Source organism: Oncorhynchus mykiss, chromosome 12 (assembly GCF_057628025.1).
Source record: "Oncorhynchus mykiss isolate SJ-2025 chromosome 12, ASM5762802v1, whole genome shotgun sequence".
NCBI classification, from domain to species: domain Eukaryota; kingdom Metazoa; phylum Chordata; class Actinopteri; order Salmoniformes; family Salmonidae; genus Oncorhynchus; species Oncorhynchus mykiss.
The window spans coordinates 18,859,342-18,879,789 of NC_143033.1; the positions used below are offsets into that span (position 1 = coordinate 18,859,342).

Below are 20,448 nucleotides of genomic sequence, written 5' to 3' on the forward strand. Positions count from 1 at the left end.
AGAAAGAGCACATCCACATCGACGGGGCCGCAGTGGAGGGTCAAAAGCTTCAAGTTTCTTGGCGCTGTTACGCACGCCTCTAGGAAGAGGGAATGCAACACCCTGCTACAACTCAACTCCCCGTGGTGTGAAAGAGGTATGGGACTGTAGGTGCAAGTAAGGATGACAAAAGGCAGAGAATTTACAGTTTATAAGGAATTTATTCCGGCACACGGTAATATGGGGGAAAGGGGCTGGACGGAACCAAAGCAAAGAAAGTAAATATCAAAGCCCCTTCTCCTATCTTACCTGCCTACCCACTACTTATCTAACTTAGCACCCACCACCTGGTGCACTAACTAAAATACAGGGTCTTACCTAGTGTGCCTAGACAGTGAATATACTTCAGGTATATGTATGCCCTTCGGCCTCTTACCTAAGCACTCCCTAGGTGCCTTCCCCCCTGCGAACAAATGAAACAGAATTATCCAAAGGTAATTAAACAATTTCAAGAATCAAAAACACAGTTCTATTAGCACATCTTAGCACATATTTCAAATCAGTGGCTACAAAAATACTTAACAAAACCTGTCTCTTAGCCACAACCAAGACAGGACATCAAATAAGCTCTCTCAGCAACAACCACAAGAACATAACCATCTCTGTTAGCAACAACCAACATAATGACACTCAGCCATTAGCCTCCTCTCAGCAATGATCTCTTTTTTTTCTGAGCAACAGAACACTGGTTTTTATATAGCTTCAGAAGGCATTGGTAATTGGAGACAGCGGGGTCAGCTCTCCAATTAGCCATGGAGTCGACCAATCAGCTGCTGGGGGGGATTTCAGGAAGGCATCCTGAAACACACACCTAACAAACCACAACACAGAAACTGGGCGCACATCACTGACGACCCAAAATGGTCCTTTCACACACAGTGTGGTAAAGAAGGTGCAAAAGCGCCTCTTCAACCTCTGTAGGCTCAATAAATTTGGCTTGGTCAATAAGACCCTCACAAACTTGCACCATTGAGGATCCTGTCGGGCTCTATTACCACCTAGTACTGCAATTGAACTATCTGCAACCACCGGGCTCTCCAGAGGGTGGTGCAGTCAGCCCAATGCATCATCGGGGGCACACTGCCTGCCCTCCAGAACATCTACAGCACCTGTTGTCACAGGAAAGCCAATAAAATCATCAAGACCTTAGCCATTCAAGCCATGGCCTGTTCACCCCGCTACCATCTAGAAGGCGGTGACAGTACAGGTACATCAAAGCTGGGATGGAGAGACTGAAAAACAGCTTCTAGCTCAAGACCATCACACGGTTAGAAAGTCACCACGAGCCGGCCTCTGCCCAATACCCTGCCCTGAACCTTAGTGTCTGTTACTAGCCGGCTACCGCCCGATACCATAACCTGCACCTTAGAGACTGCGCTGCCCTATGTACAGGGCAAAGCCAAGAGTATGCCAAGAGTGTGCAAAGCTGTCATCAAGGCAAAGGGTGGCTAAAATATATTTTACACTTTTTTGGTTACGACATGATTCCATGTATTGTTTCATAGTTTTGATGTCTTCACTATTATTCTGCAATGTAAAAAAATAAAAAATACATCTTGGAATGAGTAGGTGTGTCAACTTTTGACTGGTACTGTATTTACTTCACAATTTCAACCATTTTACTGAGTTATAGTTCATTATAAGGAAATCAGTCAATTTAAAGAAATTATTTGGGCTCTAATCTAAGGATTTCACATGACTGGGCTGGGGCACAGCCATGGTTGGGCCTGGGAGGGCGTAGGCCCACCCACTTGAGTGTCAGGCCCAGCCAATCAGAATTAGATTTTCCCCACAAAAGGGCTTTATTAGACAGATATACTCCTCTTGTTTCATCAGCTGTCCGGGTGGCTGGTCTCAGACGATCACGCAGGTGAAGAAGCCAGATATGGAGGTTCTGGGCTGGCGTGGTTACACTTGGTCTGCGGTTGTGAGGCCGGTTGGACATACTACCAAAACGATGTTAGAGGCGGCTTATGGTAGAGAAATTAACATTAAATTATCTGGCAACAGCTCTGGTGGACATTCCTGCAGTCAGCATGCCAAATGCACGCACCTTCAAAACTTGAGACATCTGTAGCATTGTGTTGTGTGACAAAACATCACATTTTAGAGTAGCCTTTTAATGTCCACAGCGCAAGGTGCACCTGTCTAATAATCTTGTTTAATCAGCTTCTTGATATGCCATATCAGTCAGGTGGATGGAATATCTTGGCAAACGAGAAGTGTGCACTAGCAGGGATGTAAACAAATTATATTCTTGTTCCGTATTAGAGGTCGACTGATTAATCGGAATGGCAGATTTTCAACTTTTCATAACAATCGGTAATCGGCATTTTTGGACACCGATTAAGGCTGATTACATCGCACTCCACGAGGAAACTGCGTGGCAGGCTGACTACCTGTTATGCGAGTGCAGCAAGGAGCTAAGGTAAGATGCTATCTAGCATTAAACTTATCTTCTAAAAACCAATCAATCTTAACATAATCACTAGTTAACTACACATGGTTGATATTACTAGTTTATCTAGCTTGTCCTGTGTGGCATATAATCGATGCTGTGCCTGTTAATTTCTCATCGAATCACAGCCTACTTCACCAAACGAGTGATTTAACAAGCGCATTCGCAAAAAAACCGCCTGGCTCGTTGCGAACTGTGTTGACCATTTCTCCCTAACAAAGACAGCCAACTTCGCCAAACGGGATGATTTAACAAAAGCCCATTTGCGAAAAAAGCACAACCGTTGTACGAATGTACCTAACCATAAACATCAATGCCTTTCTTAAAATCAATACACAGAAGTATATTTTTTTAAACCTGTATATATAGTTGAAAGAAATTCATGTTAGCAGGCAATATTAACTAGCGAATTTGTGTCACTTCTCTTGCGTTCATTGCACGCAGAGTCAGGGTATATGCAACAGTTTAAGCCGCCTGGCTCGTTGCAAACTAATTTGCCAGAATTTTACATAATTATGATATAACATTGAAGGTTGTGCAATGTAACAGCAATATTTAGACTTATGGATGCCACCTGTTCACTGAAAGAATAAACATTTTGTTTTCGAAATGATAGTTTCTGGATTTGACCATATTAATGACCTAAGGCTCATATTTCTGTGTGTTTATTATATTATAATTAAGTCTATGATTTGATAGAGCAGTCTGACTGAGCGGTGGTAGGCAGCAGCAGGCTCTTAAGCATTCATTCAAACTGCACTTTCCTGCATTTGCCAGTAGCTCTTCGCTGTGCTTCAAGCATTGCGCTATTTATGATTCAAGCATATCAACTCCCGAGATTAGGCTGGCAATACTAAAGTACCTATTAGAACATCCAATAGTCAAAGGTATATGAAAAACAAATGGTATAGAGAGAAATAGTCCTATAATTCCTATAGTAACTACAACCTAGAACTTCTTACCTGGGAATATTGAAGATTCATGTTAAAAGGAACCACCAGGTTTCATATGTTCTGAGCAAGGAACTTAAACGTTAGCTTTTTTACATGGCACATATTGCACTTTTACTTTCTTCTCCAACACTTTGTTTTTGCATTATTTAAACCAAATTGTGTGTGTGTTATATATATATATATATATATATATATATACACATATATATATATATATATACATATACTGTACTGTGTGTGTGTGTGTGTGTGTGTGTGTGTGTGTATATATATATGTATATATATACACAGTGGGGAGAACAAGTATTTGATACACTGCTGATTTTGCAGGTTTTCCTACTTACAAAGCATGTAGAGGTCTGTAATTTTTATCATAGGTACACTTCAACGGTGAGAGACGGAATCCAGAAAAATCACATTGTATGATTTTTAAGTAATTAATTTTAATTTTATTGCATGACATAAGCATGACATTTGGTACAGAAACCTTTGTTTGCAATTACAGAGATCATACGTTTCCTGTAGTTCTTGACCAGGTTTGCACACACTCCAGCAGGGATTTTGGCCCACTCCTCCATACAGACCTTCTCCAGATCCTTCAGGTTTCGGGGCTGTCGCTGGGCAATACGGACTTTCAGCTCCCTCCAAAGATTTTCTATTGGGTTCAGGTCTGGAGACTGGCTAGGCCACTCCAGGACCTTGAGAGGCTTCTTACCACTCCTTAGTTGCCCTGGCTGTGTGTTTCGGGTCGTTGTCATGCTGGAAGACCCAGCCACGACCCATCTTCAATGCTCTTACTGAGGGAAGGAGGTTGTTGGCCAAGATCTCGCGATACATGGGCCCATCCATCCTCCCCTCAATACGGTGCAGTCGTCCTGTCCCCTTTGCAGAAAAGCATCCCCAAAGAATGATGTTTCCACCTCCATGCTTCACAGTTGGGATGGTGTTCTTGGGGTTGTACTCATCCTTCTTCTTCCTCCAAACACGGCGAGTGGAATTTAGACCAAAAAGCTATATTTTTGTCTCATCAGACCACATGACCTTCTCCCATTCCTCCTCTGGATCATCCAGATGGTCATTGGCAAACTTCAGACGGGCCTGGACATGCGCTGGCTTGAGCAGGGGGACCTTGCGTGCGCTGCAGGATTTTAATCCATGACGGCGTAGTGTGTTACTAATGGTTTTCTTTGAGACTGTGGTCCCAGCTCTCTTCAGGTCATTGACCCGGCCCTGCCGTGTAGTTCTGGGCTGATCCCTCACCTTCCTCATGATCATTGATGCCCCACGAGGTGAGATCTTGCATGGAGCCCCAGACCGAGGGTGATTGACCGTCATCTTGAACTTCTTCCATTTTCTAATAATTGCGCCAACAGTTGTTGAATTCTCACCAAGCTGCTTGCCTATTGTCCTGTAGCCCATCCCAGCCTTGTGCAGGTCTACAATTTTATCCCTGATGTTCTTACACAGCTCTCTGGTCTTGGCCATTGTGGAGAGGTTGGAGTCTGTTTGATTGAGTATGTGGACAGGTGTCTTTTATACAAGTAACGAGTTCAAACAGGTGTAGTTGATATAGGTAACGAGTGGAGAACAGGAGGGCTTCTTAAAGAAAAACTAACAGGTCTGTGATATTCTTACTGGTTGGTAGGTGATCAAATAGTTATGTCATGCAATAAAATGCAAATTAATTACTTAAAAATCATAATGTGATTTTCTGGATTTTTGTTTTAGATTCCGTCTCTCACAGTTGAAGTGTACCTATAATTAAAATTACAGACCTCTACATGCTTTGTAAGTAGGAAAACCTGCAAAATCGGCAGTGTATCAAATACAAATACGATTTAATCGGTATCGGCTATTTTTGGTCCTCCAATAATTGGTATCTGTATCGGCGTTGAAAAATCATAATCGGTCGACCTCTATTCCTTATATGTTCCGGACTTTGGCATTGCTCGTTCAGATATTTCTTTAAAAAAATTGTTTTTTTATTTGGGACTATGTGCGTATTGACTTCTAGGTATTATTACTGCACTGTTGGAGCTAGAACACCTGCGATAACATCTGCAAATCTGTGTACAGGACCAATAAACGTTGATTTGATCTCTGCTCTGCCTCCAGCGAACACAGCAGTGTCTGAGGGCTTCCCTGCATATTAATCTCTTTTACAGGACTGAGACTGCTGCTATGGCCCAGCATATATCTATTTTACAGAGGGCTCCTTTCATTGGATTTTAATTTGCTCTCTCTTCCTCAAAGGCTTTCTCTTTCTCAGTGTCTCCCCCCTCCTTTAGTTACCAGTCTAATAGGACAGGAGAGGATGTGGAGGAGAATGTGATTTGGTGCAGAGCTACATCACATTTGTGTTGAGGAATGAGTGAGTAACGTCACCGATGTGGAAGGAGAGGGAGGCAGACCGACATGGGCCGCCATTTATCCAAGTGATCATCTGAGTGCCGATGTTTGAGAAAAGCTGCTGCCACTCTCCTCGCTTCAGTGAATAAGTATGATGACAAATGGCTCTGAAAGCTAGCACCCACACACTGTTAGGCTGTGTAGAATTATTATTTTATTTATTTGAGGTTTGATTTAGATTGAGTAGGAGTTGTTTTCAACATAACCTTTTATGTTTTTCTCTCCCTGCCTCTCCCCTGCTCTCTGCCTCTCTCCTGCTCTCTGCCTCTATTCTGTGTGTTTTCTTCAGCGTGTAGGCCTTGGTAATACAGAGAGCAGTGTCAGTGCAGGGTGTGTGTGTGTCCTTGTTTTTGAAAGAAACACAATTTTTGTTTCCATTTTAAAATAACATCAAATTGATCAGAAATGCAGTGTAGACATTGTTAATGTTGTAAATGACTATTGTAGCTGGAAGAAATCTATTCAGAACAGCGCAAACTGTCTCTAACCAGAATAGAAAGAGGAGTGGGAGGCCCCGGTGCACAACTGAGCAAGAGGACAAGTACATTAGAGAAACAGATGCCTCACAAGTCCTCAACTGGCAGCTTCATTAAGTAGTACCCTCAAAACACCAGTCTCAACGTCAACACTGAAGAGGCAACTCCGGGATGCTGGCCTTCTAGGCAGAGTTGCAAAGAAAAAGCCATATCTCAGATTGTCCGATAAAAAGAAACAATTAAGATGGACAAAATAGCACAGACACTGGACAGAGGAACTCTGCCTAGAAGACCAGCACCCCGGAGTCGCCTCTTCACTGTTGACGTTGAGACTGGTGTTTTCAGGGTACTATTTAATGAAGCTGCCAGTTGAGGACTTGAGGCGTCTGTTTCTCAAAATAGACACTGGTGTACTTGTCCTCTTGCTCAGTTGTGCACCGGGGCCTCCAACTCCTCTTTTTATTCTGGTTAGAGCCAGTTTGCTCTGTTCTGTGAAGGGTGTAGCACACAGCGTTGTACGAGATCTTCAGTTTCTTTGCAATTTCTCGCATGGAATAGCCTTAATTTCCGAGAACAAGAATAGACTGACGAGTGTCTGAAGAAAGTTCTTTGTTTCTGTCCATTTTGAGCCTGTAATCGAACCCACAAATGCTGATGCTGCAGATACTCAATTAGTCTAAACAAGGCCAGTTTTATTGCTTCTTTAATTAGAACAACAGTTTTCATCTGTGCTAACATAATTGCAAAAGGTGTTTCCTAATGATAAATTAGCCGTTTAAAATGATGCACTTGAATTAGCTATCACAACATGCCATTGGAACACAGGAGTGATGGTTGCTGATAATGGGCCCCTGTACGCCTATGTAGATATTCCATAGAAAATCTGCCGTTTCCAGCTACAATAGTAATTTACAACATTAACAATGTCTACACTGTATTTCTGATAAATGTTATGTTTTAATGGACAAACAATTAGCTTTTCTTTCAAAAACCAGGGCATTTCTAAAGGACCCCAAACTTTTGAACGGTAGTGTATACACACACACACGTGTGTACAGTACCAGTCAAAGTTTGGACACACCTACTCATTCAAGGGTTTTTCTTTAGTTTGACTATTTTCTACATTGTAGAATAATTATGAAGACATCAAAACTATGAAATAACACACATGGAATAATGTAGGAACCAAAGCAGTGTTAAACAAGTCAAAATATATTTGAGATTCTTCAAAGTAGCCACCCTTTGCCTTGATGACAGCTTTGGCATTCTCTCAACCAGCTTCATTAACTAGTCACCTGTAATGCTTTTTGAACCGTTTTGAAGGAGTTCCCACATATGCTGAGCACTTGTTGGTTGCTTTTCACTCTGCGGCCCGACTCATCCCAAACTATCTTGAGTTGAGGTTGGGTGATCGTGGAGGCCAGGTCCTCTCATGCAGCACTCCATCATTCTCCTTCTTGGTCAATTAGCCCTTACACAGCCTGGAGATGTGTTTGGTCATTGTCCTGTTGAAAATCCTATATTTAGCCTCGTTATTATGTAATTTTCTTGTTACTTTTTATTAATTTTTATTTTACCTTTTAGTTTTCTTAACTTTTCTTAGAACTAGGACAGAAGAATTTATAACTGACTTTTTCAGATCCCCTTATTGTATGGGACACTTTTAAATGTGCCTTTAGAGGCCATGCAATTCAGTACTCATCTATAAAACAAAAGCAATTTAGATCAAGAGTCCATATTAACAAAGGAAATTGAAGGACTAACAGAATAGTTAGTTAGCAATAAAAACGGTACCATAGAAGCTCAGAATAAGTTAGAGGAAAAACAAAAAGAAATGGAGGAACTTATTCAATAAAGATCCAGTGTAATATATTATAATAATAAACTGGATGGAAATGGGGAAAAATGCAGCAAATTCTTTTTCAATCTTCAATATAGAAATGCTACCAAAAAAATGTATTGAAACTAGTTACAAATGATGGAGTCACGCATGATTCACCAAATTATATTTTGAAAGAGGAAGTAAAGTACTTTAAGAATATGTTTTCATTTCAGGCTCCTCCATCTCCACTAACTGAAACTTATTGTATGGATTTTTTTCCTAATAATATTGTAAAATTAACATCTGTACAGAAAGACTCATGTGAAGGCCAAATTACAGAGGAGGAACTTCTTGACACAATTAAAGCCTTTAAGGATGGGAAAACTCCAGGGCTGGATGGCATACCAGTGGAAGTATACAAAACATTGTTTGATATACTCAGAGGACCATTAACATGTTTTAACCACTCCTATATAAATAGTAGATTATCAGACACGCAAAGAAGGTCTGATATCATTATTCCTGAAACAGAACCCAAGTGGTGTATATATAAAGATCGAATCCATTTTAAAAATTGGAGACCTCATACACTTCAAATCAAATCAAATTTTATTTGTCACATACACATGGTTAGCAGATGTTAATGCGAGTGTAGCGAAATGCTTGTGCTTCTAGTTCCGAAAATGCAGTAATAACTAACAAGTAATCTAACTAACAATTCCAAAACTACTGTCTTATACACAGTGTAAGGGGATAAAGAATATGTACATAAGGATATATGAATGAGTGATGGTACAGAGCAGCATAGGCAGGATACAGTAGATGGTATCGAGTACAGTATATACATGAGGTGAGTATGTAAACAAAGTGGCATAGTTAATGTGGCTAGTGATACATGTATTACATAAGGATGCAGTCGATGATATAGAGTACAGTATATACGTATGCATATGAGATGAATAATGTAGGGTAAGTAACATTATATACGGTAGCATTGTTTAAAATGGCTAGTGATATATTTACATCATTTCCCATCAATTCCCATTATTAAAGTGGCTGGAGTTGAGTCAGTGTCAGTGTGTTGGCAGCAGCCACTCAATGTTAGTGGTGGCTGTTTAACAGTCTGATGGCCTTAAGATAGAAGCTGTTTTTCAGTCTCTCGGTCCCAGCTTTGATGCACCTGTACTGACCTCGCCTTCTGGATGATAGCGGGGTGAACAGGCAGTGGCTCGGGTGGTTGATGTCCTTGATGATCTTTATGGCCTTCCTGTAACATCAGGTGGTGTAGGTGTCCTGGAGGGCAGGTAGTTTGCCCCCGGTGATGCGTTGTGCAGACCTCACTACCCTCTGGATAGCCTTACGGTTGTGGGCGGAGCAGTTGCCGTACCAGGCGGTGATACAGCCCGCCAGGATGCTCTCGATTGTGCATCTGTAGAAGTTTGTGAGTGCTTTTGGTGACAAACCGAATTTCTTCAGTGTTGTGATGCAAAAATCCTAGCAAAATGCTTGGTGCACAGAATTTAAAAAAGTATTGTCAGATATTATTCATCCTAATCAGACAGTTTTTTTTTACATGGATGATACATTGGAGATAAGATAAGACAAGTACTGGAAACAATAGAATACTATGAAATATTGGGGACACCATGCCTGGTTTTCATAGCTGATTTTGAAAAGGCTTTTGTTAAAGTACGACTGGAATTTATATATAAACATTTTTATTGCCATTTAAATGTTAGCTGTTAAAATTAGATCAAACAATAATATTAAGGGATTAGAAATCCGTGGCTTAAAAACTAAGGTGTCATTGTACGCTGATGATTTATGTTTTCTTTTAAAACCACAATTAGAATCTATCCATGGCTTCATAGAGGATCTAGATACTTTTGCTATCCTCTCTGGATTAAAACCAAATTATGATAATAATTTTGCACGCCCAATTTTTCAGTTTTTGATTTGTTAAAAAAGTTTGAAATATCCAATAAATGTCGTTCCACTTCATGATTGTGTCCCACTTGTTGTTGATTTTCCACAAAAAAATACAGTTTTATATCTTTATGTTTGAAGCCTGAAATGTGGCAAAAGGTCGCAAAGTTCAAGGGGGCCGAATACTTTCGCAAGGCAATGTATATAGCTCGTTTTTGGTCACAGGTTCAGGAATGGCTGAAGAGTTGCAACATTTGCGTAGAACTAACGCTGCAGATAGCAATACTGGGTGATTTGAAAAGCCATAGTCAATCAATCAGTAATATAATAATTATTTTAGCAACATTTTTAATGTACCTTTTGTAGAAGCTATAAGATTAGAAAGATTCAGTACTTTTGTCAAGCATCACAGCACAGTTGAAAAATATATGGTAAATCGAAATCCAGAATGGATGGTGTTGAGAGATAGATGGGAGGAGTTGAATGGAGCTGAAGGGTGGGACTAATAACAAGATAACCAATGTAAAACATACGGGGTCTGTAAAGTGTATATAGGTCCAGAAAGTTTGTGAAATAACACAGTTACAAATAGAAATCAAAATGGATGTACATCAGAAATAGAGGAATGACTAAAAACAAGCAATATATAACTATTGTAAAATAGATTGTGTCTGAAAAATGTGTATAAGATGTATAAACTGAAGGTAGAAGCCTAAGTGGCATTGTTTATTAGTTTACCCCAATCGGGGGAAGGGTGGTAGGGTTTGCGGGGAATAATGAAGGTATATTCTAAAAAAAAGTATATCTACAGTTGAAGTCAGAAGATTATATACACCATAGCCAAATACAGTTAAACTCAGTTTTTCACAATTCCTGACATTTAATCCCAGTAAAAATTCCCTGTCTTAGTTAGAATCACCACTTTATTTTAAGAATGTGAAATGTCAGAATAATAGTAGAGAGAGTGATTTATTTCAGCTTTTTATTTCTTTCACCATATTCCAAGTGGGTCAGACTTTACATATGTAACAGTATAAATTTAGACCGTCCCCTCGCCCATACCCGGGCGCGAACCAGGGACCTTCTGCACACATCAACAACTGACACCTACGAAGCGTTACCCATCGCTCCACAAAAGCCGCGGCCCTTGCAGAGCAAGGGGAACAACTACTTCAAGGTCTCAGAGCAAGTGACGTCACTGATTGAAACGCTATTTAGCGCACACCGCTAACTAAGCTAGCCGTTTCACATCCGTTACACATACACTCAATTAGTATTTGGTAGCATTGCCTTTAAATGGTTTAACTTGGGTCAAACGTTTTGGGTAGACTTCCACAAACTTCCCACAATAAGTTGGGTGTATTTTGGCCCATTCCTCCTGACAGAGCTGGTGTAACTGAGTCAGGTTTGTAGGCCTCCTTGCTCTGTCGTAGCAGAATCAGAATTCTTTAGGTAACATTTATAAATAAGATGTTTTATTCATTTTATAGCATGCTTATGTGGGCCCAGAGAGGGGAAGAGGTCTGGTTAGTCTTATCTGTGAATGTGTCATGTGTAAATGTATCTTTTAAACCATGTGAAGGGATGGTTGAGGGGGAACCAATTATCTCTTGGCTCCACAATGTCTGTGTGCCAGTCACTGTCTCTCTGTGATCTTGTCCAGGAAGCGGTGTATTTGATATATGCTAGTGGATGGGGTTTTGTTTTTGGTCCTGAGTGGTACCAAGATCGAGATAAGAACATAGTTTAGGAGACAAAGCTGAACGATAATTTATAGCCCAATGCTGTCTGGCTATGTGTGTCTTTGCTATAAAGGATCTCAGTTGCAATGTGTAAGGACTCTCAGAGAATTCATTTATAGACACTGAATTGATCTGAGAGTCACAGGGTTGTGATGGAGCTCATAATAATTAAAGATGGACTTTATGATAACTCGTGACTTTTGTGGTGGTTTGCTCTCATGATTTGGTAATACAGGAAATTTCCACTACTTTTTCAGTTCTGCCCACAAATTTTCTATAGGATTGAGGTCAAGGCTTTGTGATGGTCACTCCAATATCTTGACTTTGTTGTCCTTAAGCCATTTTGCCACAACTTTGGAAGTATGCTTGGGGTCATTGTCCATTTGGAAGACCCATTTGTGACCAAGCTTTAACTTCCTGTCTGATGTCTTGAGATGTTTCTTCAATATATCCACATAATTTTCTTACCTCATGATGCCATCTATTTTGTGAAGTGCACCAGTCCCTCCTGCAGCAAAGCACCCCCACAACATGATGCTGCCACCCCCTGTGCGTCCCCCCTTTTTCCTCCAAACATATTGATGGTCATTATGGCCAAACAGTTCTGTTTTTGTTTCATCAGACCAGAGGACAGTTCTCCAGAAAGTACGATCTTTGTCCCCATGTGCAGTTGCAAACCGTAGTCTGGCTTTTTTATGGTGGTTTTGGAGCAGTGGCTTCTTCCTTGCTGAGCGGCCTTTCAGGTTATGTCGATATAGGACTTGTTTTTACTGTGGATATAGATACTTTTGAACCCGTTTCCTCCAGCGTCTTCATAAGGTTCTTTGCTGTTGTTCTGCTGTTTGTTCCCCTCAGACAATCGCTGGGGAGATTAAAACGCTGCAACCTGGGAAGCTTGGCCTTCTCTCCACTTCTCTTTTTATTTTCTCTCACCCTCCCTCCTCGGGATAGATGGAGAGAGGCAGGCAGGCTTTGATATTCTGCTCTCATACCTGTGCTGGAGTCACATGGTCGTGCCGTGTCGTCCTGCCTGTTTTTATAATCTGTCTTTTTCCCCTCCTCCGCAGCGTTCCGTTTGGGCTGTTGTTTTTTTCTGCTCTTGCAGCCAGCTGCTGCTCTGGTCCTCCGTTCTCAAGACACACCGCTGGTGTGCCATGTATGTTTATGTCTGCAGCATGCCGCGGGGCCAGAGAGTGCTAGCGGGCAGCAGTGGCAGTAGCGCTAGTTCTGGTGTTAGCAGCAGCCGTGGTCTGTGTCTGTCCCTGCCTGAGCTCAGCTACTGTCTGTGTTTCCCCTGCACAGTGCTGCTCCAGCACGGAGCTGACCCCAACATACGCAACACTGACGGCAAGAGTGCCCTGGACCTGGCCGACCCGTCCGCCAAGGCTGTACTCACCGGTAAGTGATAAGCTGCTTACTTTACCCCTCTCCCTCTCTGTTTACCTCTATTGCCCTCTTTTTCCCTCTCACCACCTCCACTGTAATCTTTCTCAATTCCTCTCTCGCCCTCTCCCTACCACTACCACTCTCACCTACATAGTTTTCTACCTACATACCTAGCGTTTTCTCTACCTCATGCTCTCTATTCAATTCAAGGGGCTTTATTGGAATGAGAAACATAAGTTTACATTGCCAAAGCAAGTGAAATAGATAATACACAAAAGTTAAATAAACAATAAAAATGAACAGTAAACATTACACTCACAGAAGTCCCCAAAAAATAGACATTTGAAATGTCATATTATGTCTATATACAGTGTTTAAACAATGTGCAAATGGTTAAAGTACAAAAGGGAAAATAAATAAACATAGATATGGGTTGTATTTACAATGGTGTTTGTTCTTCACTGGTTGCCCTTTTCTTGTGGCAACAGGTCACAAATCATGCTGCTGTGATGGCACACTGGTGTTTCTATCTACCTCCTCTAGCACACTCTTCCTACGTACCTCTGTCTACCTCTCTACTCTCCCAGAGATCTTAACCCTTTTACTTCTTTGCCTCATCCATCTCTCTCGCGCTCTCTCGCGCTCTCTGGCGCTCTCGCTCTCTCTCTCTCTCTGGCGCTTTCGCTCTCTCTCTGGCGCTCTCGCTCTCTCTCTCTGGCGCTCTCGCTCTCTCTCTGGCGCTCTCGCTCTCTCTCTGGCGCTCTCGCTCTCTCTCTGGCGCTCTCTCTCTCTCTCACACTCTGGCGCTCTCGCTCTCTCTCTGCCGCTCTCGCTCTCTCTCTGCCGCTCTCGCTCTCTCTCTGCCGCTCTCGTGCTCTCTCTCTGCCGCTCTCGTGCTCTCTCTCTGGCGCTCTCGTGCTCTCTCGCGGTCTCGCTCGCTCTCTGGCGCGCTCGCTCTCTCTCTGGCGCTCTTGCTCGCTCGCTCTCTGGCGCTCTCGCTCGCTCGCTCTCTCTCTGGCACTCTCGCTCTCTCTCTGGCGCTCTCGCTCTCTCTCTGGCGTTCTCGCTCTCTCTCTGGTGCTCTCTCACGCTCTGGCGCTCTCGCTCTGGCGCTCTCGCTCTATCGCTTTCTCTCTGGCGCTCTCGCTCTCTCTCTGGCGCTCTCGTTCTCTCTCTGGCGCTCTCGCTCTCTCTCTGGCGCTCTCGCTCTCTCTCTGGCGCTCTCGCTCTCTCTCTGGCGCTCTCGCTCTCTCTCTGGCGCTCTCGTTCTCTCTCTGGCGCTCTCGTGCTCTCTCTCTGGCGCTCTCGTGCTCTCTCTCTGGCGCTCTCGTGCTCTCTCTCATGCGCTCTCGTGCTCTCTCTCTGGCGCTCTCGTGCTCTCTCGCTGGCGCTCTCGTGCTCTCTCGCTGGCGCTCTCGTGCTCTCTCGCAGTCTCGCTCTCTGGCTCTCGCTCTCTGGCGCTCTCTCTCGCTCTCTGGCGCTCTCGCTCTCTGGCGCTCTCGCTCTCTGGCGCTCTCGCGGTCTCGCTCTCTGGTGCTCTCTCTCGCTCTCTGGCGCTCTCGCTCGCTCTCTCGCGCTCTCGCTCGCTCGCTCTCTGGCGCTCTCGCTCGCTCTCTCTCTGGCGCTCTCGCTCGCTCTCTCTCTGGCGCTCTCGCTCGCTCTCTCTCTGGCGCTCTCGCTCGCTCTCTCTCTGGCGCTCTCGCTCGCGCTCTCTCTGGCGCTCTCGCTCGCTCTCTCTCTGGCGCTCTCGCTCGCTCTCTCTCTGGCGCGCTCGCTCGCTCTCTCTCTGGCGCTCTCTCTCTGGCGCTCTCGCTCTCTCTCTCGCACGCTCTTTCTCTATCTGTCTCTCGCGCTCTCTGTCTCTCGCGCTCTCTCTCTCTCGCGCTCTTTCTCTCGTGCTCTCTCTCTCTCGCGCTCTCGCTCTCGCGCTCTTTCTCTCTCTCTCGCACGCTCTTTCTCTCTCTGTCTCTTGCGCTCTCTGTCTCTCGTGCTCTCTCTCTGGCGCTCTCGTGCTCTCTCATGCGCTCTCGTGCTCTCTCTCTGGCGCTCTCGTGCTCTCTCGCAGTCTCGCTCTCTGGCTCTCGCTCTCTGGCGCTCTCTCTCGCTCTCTGGCGCTCTCGCTCTCTGGCGCTCTCGCGGTCTCGCTCTCTGGTGCTCTCTCTCGCTCTCTGGCGCTCTCGCTCGCTCTCTGGCGCTCTCGCTCGCTCTCTCTCTGGCGCTCTCGCTCGCTCTCTCTCTGGCGCTCTCGCTCGCTCTCTCTCTGGCGCTCTCGCTCGCTCTCTCTCTGGCGCTCTCGCTCGCGCTCTCTCTGGCGCTCTCGCTCGCTCTCTCTCTGGCGCTCTCGCTCGCTCTCTCTCTGGCGCTCTCGCTCGCTCTCTCTCTGGCGCTCTCGCTCGCTCTCTCTCTGGCGCTCTCGCTCGCTCTCTCTCTGGCGCTCTCGCTCGCTCTCTCTCTGGCGCTCTCTCTCTGGCGCTCTCGCTCTCTCTCTCGCACGCTCTTTCTCTCTCTCTCGCACGCTCTTTCTCTCTCTGTCTCTCGCGCTCTCTGTCTCTCGCGCTCTCTGTCTCTCGCGCTCTCTGTCTCTCGCGCTCTCTGTCTCTCGCGCTCTCTGTCTCTCGCGCTCTCTGTCTCTCGCGCTCTCTGTCTCTCGCGCTCTCTGTCTCTCGCGCTCGCGCTCTCGCGCTCGCGCTCTTTCTCTCGCGCTCCCGCTCTTTCTCTCGCGCTCGCGCTCTTTCTCTCGCGCTCCCGCTCTTTCTCTCGCGCTCGCGCTCTTTCTCTCGCGCTCCCGCTCTTTCTCTCGCGCTCCCGCTCTTTCTCTCGCGCTCCCGCTCTTTCTCTCGCGCTCCCGCTCTTTCTCTCGCGCTCCCGCTCTCTTTCACGCTCCCGCTCTTTCTCTCGCTCGCGCTCTCTCTCTCGCTCGCGCTCTCTCTCTCTCGCTCGCGCTCTCTCTCTCGCTCGCGCTCTCTCTCTCGCTCGCGCTCTCTCTCTCGCTCGCTCGCGCTCTCTCTCTCGCTCGCGCTCTCTCTCTCGCTTTCTCTCGCGCTCTCTCTCGCTTTCTCTCGCGCTCTCTCTCGCTTTCTCTCGCGCTCTCTCTCGCTTTCTCTCGCGCTCTCTCTCGCTTTCTCTCGCGCTCTCTCTCGCTTTCTCTCGCGCTCTCTCTCGCTTTCTCTCGCGCTCTCTCTCGCTTTCTCTCGCGCTCTCTCTCGCTTTCTCTCGCGCTCTCACTCGCTTTCTCTCGCGCTCTCTCTCGCTTTCTCTCGCGCTCTCTCGCTCGCGCTCGCGCTCTCTCTCTTGTTCGCGCTCTCTCTCTCGCTCTCTCTCTCTCTCTCGTTTGCGCTCTCTCGTTTGCGCTCTCCCGTTTGCGCTCTCTCGTGCGCACTCTCTTGCTCTCTCCCTCGCTGTCTCTCACGCTCTCTTATTCTCTCAGCATTCAGCAACAGTCAGACTCATCCATAATTAGGCTGTTCCATTCTGTTTCTGTTCTTTCATGCTCTTTCTGTTTACATGGGGTTACATCATATTCCCTGGCTGGTAAATAAATGAAGGAGAGAAATACAGAACAGAGAACGGTCCTAGGAAGCTTTCCACCCACCTTGTAAACAACGATCAGGGAGAGGATATCTGCTGGGCATTTTGGTATGTGAGGCAGATGTGAATTGATTTGATAACAGTATTCAACACCATGACATCACACAGTATAGCGAGAGTAGCAAGGACTATTACACTCTGAAACCGTTTAGTAATCTAGGGTGTCATTTGTTGGTGAATATGACAGGGACAGCAACTTCAGCTTATTGATTCATGTGTGAAGTCGGCTTATTAAACCGCGTGTGTGTGCGTGTTGGGGCTTGGCGAAATGGCCAAAATATCATCATATTTGTCTTCTTTTTGACGGTATGGCGGTATTTGAATAATAAAAGTTATTCAAATAAAATAATAGAGAAAAATGTGCTTAGTACTACTAACGTAAACTCGCTCACTTTTGTCCATCGCCTTGGTCCGTGACCTTATTTTAGCGCCAAAAAAAAACGTAATACTTCCAGGTCAACTGTAATATGAATACCACTGTAAAGCACAATCTCTTCCCTTTCCAACAAAATCCGGGGAGACCTCCACGCTGCCTGTTTCTGCATAATTTACATAAGTGATGGAGCTTCGCCGGGCCTTTTTAAAAATTGCGGGTTGGGAGCGAAGGCTACGAAGTGAATAATGAAGTTTTCTTACAAGTTTATATGGTTAAGCATGATTTTAATCTGTGAGAGAAGGGCTACCCCTGGTGGAAAGAGGCTGTACGGCACAAAATGAGATGCAAATGCGCGCTGTACGTTACGTAGTGACACGTCACGATGTAACATACAGTGTCAGAGGGGTCCGTTTTTTCATCTTTTCTCCAATACTGTTAGTCCATTACCATTACCATGTTCACACCCCGGAGTTTGATGCCAACACAGTCACTACAGTCCCATTCGTTTTCATTGCAGCCTCGTTTGAATGTCGCGGTCGCGCACATTTGTACGGATTGGGGCGAGTTTACAATAATAATTATAATACATGGCATTTATCAATGACCCAAAGTCACTTAAAGTGCATGGTAGTGCATGACCCTAGGATGGCAAGACATGTATTGCAAGTGGTTTTAATGGTCTTTCCCCTTTATACTGTTCAACCAAACTTCAACCAAAAATAATAGGAGGAGAAAACTGACAGTGAAGTAGTCCTGTTTGAGGTTACAACAGAGGATGTTCTACCAACTCTGGTACTCCACCAGTGCTTGCTTTTTGCTTTTTTGCAATTTTTCTTCGTTTAATACGCTAATTAGTTTTCATTTACATACTGTGTCACGTTCCTTTTTTTGTTGCTATGTCTCTATTTCATCCCCAGAAAGTTTTCCTTTATCAGAATAATTATTCTCCTCGACTGTATTTCCGGGTTCAAATGCAGTTCTTACATTCACCTTTAGAGGCCAGACTGCCGATTTCTGGGGGTCTCTATTTGGCAAACTCGCACTCCCGAAGTTGTTGACTTGTTGTGCTAGCAAGTTAGCTAGCAGTTCTCAGATTTTAGCAGTGTCCTACTGCTGACAGAAATGGACGATTTCCATAATTTATTTCTGTATCATTACTGAATTATTTAATGTAACAAATGAAACTTTAAATACCGTTAGAGAAGGTACAGTACAAATCCACACCGGTGCTTGGATCACTGCAGGTACAGTACCAGTCAAAAGTTTGGACACAGCTACTCAAGATAAATTTTTTTTTTTTTTACTATTTTCTACATGGTAGAATAATTGTGAAGACATCACAACTATGAAATAACACGTATGGATTCATGTAGTAACCAAAAAAGTGTTAAACAATTCTAAATATATTTTATATTTGAGATTCTTCAAAGTAGCCACCCTTTGCCTTGATGACACCTATGCATACTCTTGGCATTATCTCAACCAGCTTCAGCTGGAATGCTTTTCCAACATATGCTGAGCGCTTGTTGGCTGCTTTCATTTGGGTTGAGGTTAGGGGATTGTGGCCAGGTCATCTGATGCAGCCCTCCATCACTCTCCTTATTGGTCATATAGCCCTTACACAGCCTGGAGGTGTGTTGGGTTATTGTCCTGTTGAAAACAAATGATAGTCCCACTATGGATGGCATATCGCTGCAGAATGCTGCCATAGCCATGTTGGTTAAGTGTGCCTTGAATTCTAAATCAATCACAAACAGTGTCACCAGCAAAGCACCATCATACCACCACCTCCATGCTTCACTTTGGCAATCATACATGCGAAGATCATCCGTTCAACTACTCTGCGTCTCACAAGCACGAGGTGGTCGGAACCCAAAATTGAAAATTTAGACTAATCAGACCAAAGGACAGATTTCCAAGGGGTCTAAGGTACATCACTCGTGTTTCTTGGCCCAAGCAAGTCTCTTCTTCTTATTGGTGTCCTTTAGTCGTTTTTTAGCAATGTTTTAGCAATTCAATCATGACGGCCTGGTCTCCTCTGTACAGTTGATGTTGAGATGTCTGTTACTTGAACTCTGTAGCCTAAATAAGTGTTTCACAATCTGAGGCTGGTAACTCTAATGAACCTATCCTCTGCAGCAGAGGTAACTTCGGGTCTTCCTTTCCTGTGGTGGTCCTCATGAGCCAGTTTCATCATAGCGCTTTTTGGTTTTTGCGACTGCACCCGTTCAGACTTTTAAAGTTCTTGAAATGTTTCCCGGATTGACTGACCTTCTTGTCTTAAAGTAATGATGCACTGTTGTTTCTCTTTGCTTATTTGAGTTGTTCTTGCCATAATATGGACTTAGTCTTTTACCAAATCAGTCTATCTTCTGTAGAGCACCCCTACCTTGTCACAACACAACTGATTTGCTCAAACGCATTAAGAAGATAAATAAATTCAAATAATGTAATTTTAAAAAGGCACACCTGTTAATTGAAATCCATTCCAGGTGACTACCTCATGAAGCTGGTTGAGAGAATGCCAAGAGTGTGCAAAGCTGTCATCAAGGCAAAGGGCGGCTATTTGAAGAATCTCAAATATAAAATATTTTTGGGAAACTATATGATTCCATATGTGTTATTTTATAGTTTTTATGTCTTCACTTTTATTCTACAATGAAGAAAAATCCTTGAATGAATAGGTCTGTCCAAGCTTTTGACTGGTACAGTATATGGATGATGTATATAGTCAGGCACATTTAACAGTTAGCCTATTGATTATAGACCTCATTAAGTTGGTTTCCTCTCCTCACTTTTCTTAGACAATAAGGCAAGGGCTGTTTTCTCATCTCCTCATTCTGCAGCTGCCTCCGCCCCATTGTTCTCAATGCTTTGCTATTATGCATATAGCTACATGGTCTAGGAAAAGGCGCCAATTCAACAGAGCACTGATGTGTTTCAGAACCGCGGACAGCGACTACTATCTAATGCCAATTTGTTATGAAATTATATTCATTTTATTAGTGTTGCACAATTGTTCTTATGTATATAAACATATAACATTTCTGTAGCACATGTCTTAGTCTGATGGACTGTACCATCCCAACCCACCTCCACAATGGATTAGTCCACTCAGGTGCGAATCAGACATGTATCTTGTACACTATTATATATTTATTTTTGCTACTGCTCAACTAAAGAAATCTCGGGCGACCAACACAGCCCTAATGCCAATACACCATCTTAATTATACCACCTTCTAGGACTTTTCCTTTTGAGATGCTGTCAGCT

General features: G+C 44.0%; 1 protein-coding gene across 15 annotated transcripts in view; it reads left to right on the forward strand.

The window, feature by feature from the left end:
• tnksa (tankyrase, TRF1-interacting ankyrin-related ADP-ribose polymerase a) overlaps positions 1-20,448 on the forward strand; it is a 151,207-nt gene that overhangs the window by 18,201 nt on the left and 112,558 nt on the right. For all 15 annotated transcript variants that reach the window (XR_016484915.1, XR_016484914.1, XR_016484912.1 and 12 more), the window contains one exon: positions 13,128-13,223. Coding sequence is in view for 8 of the 15 variants with exons in the window: in XM_090191937.1 (XP_090048063.1) it covers positions 13,128-13,223 (96 nt within the window). In the remaining 7 variants the exon portion in view is untranslated. The remainder of the gene's footprint in view (positions 1-13,127; positions 13,224-20,448) is intronic.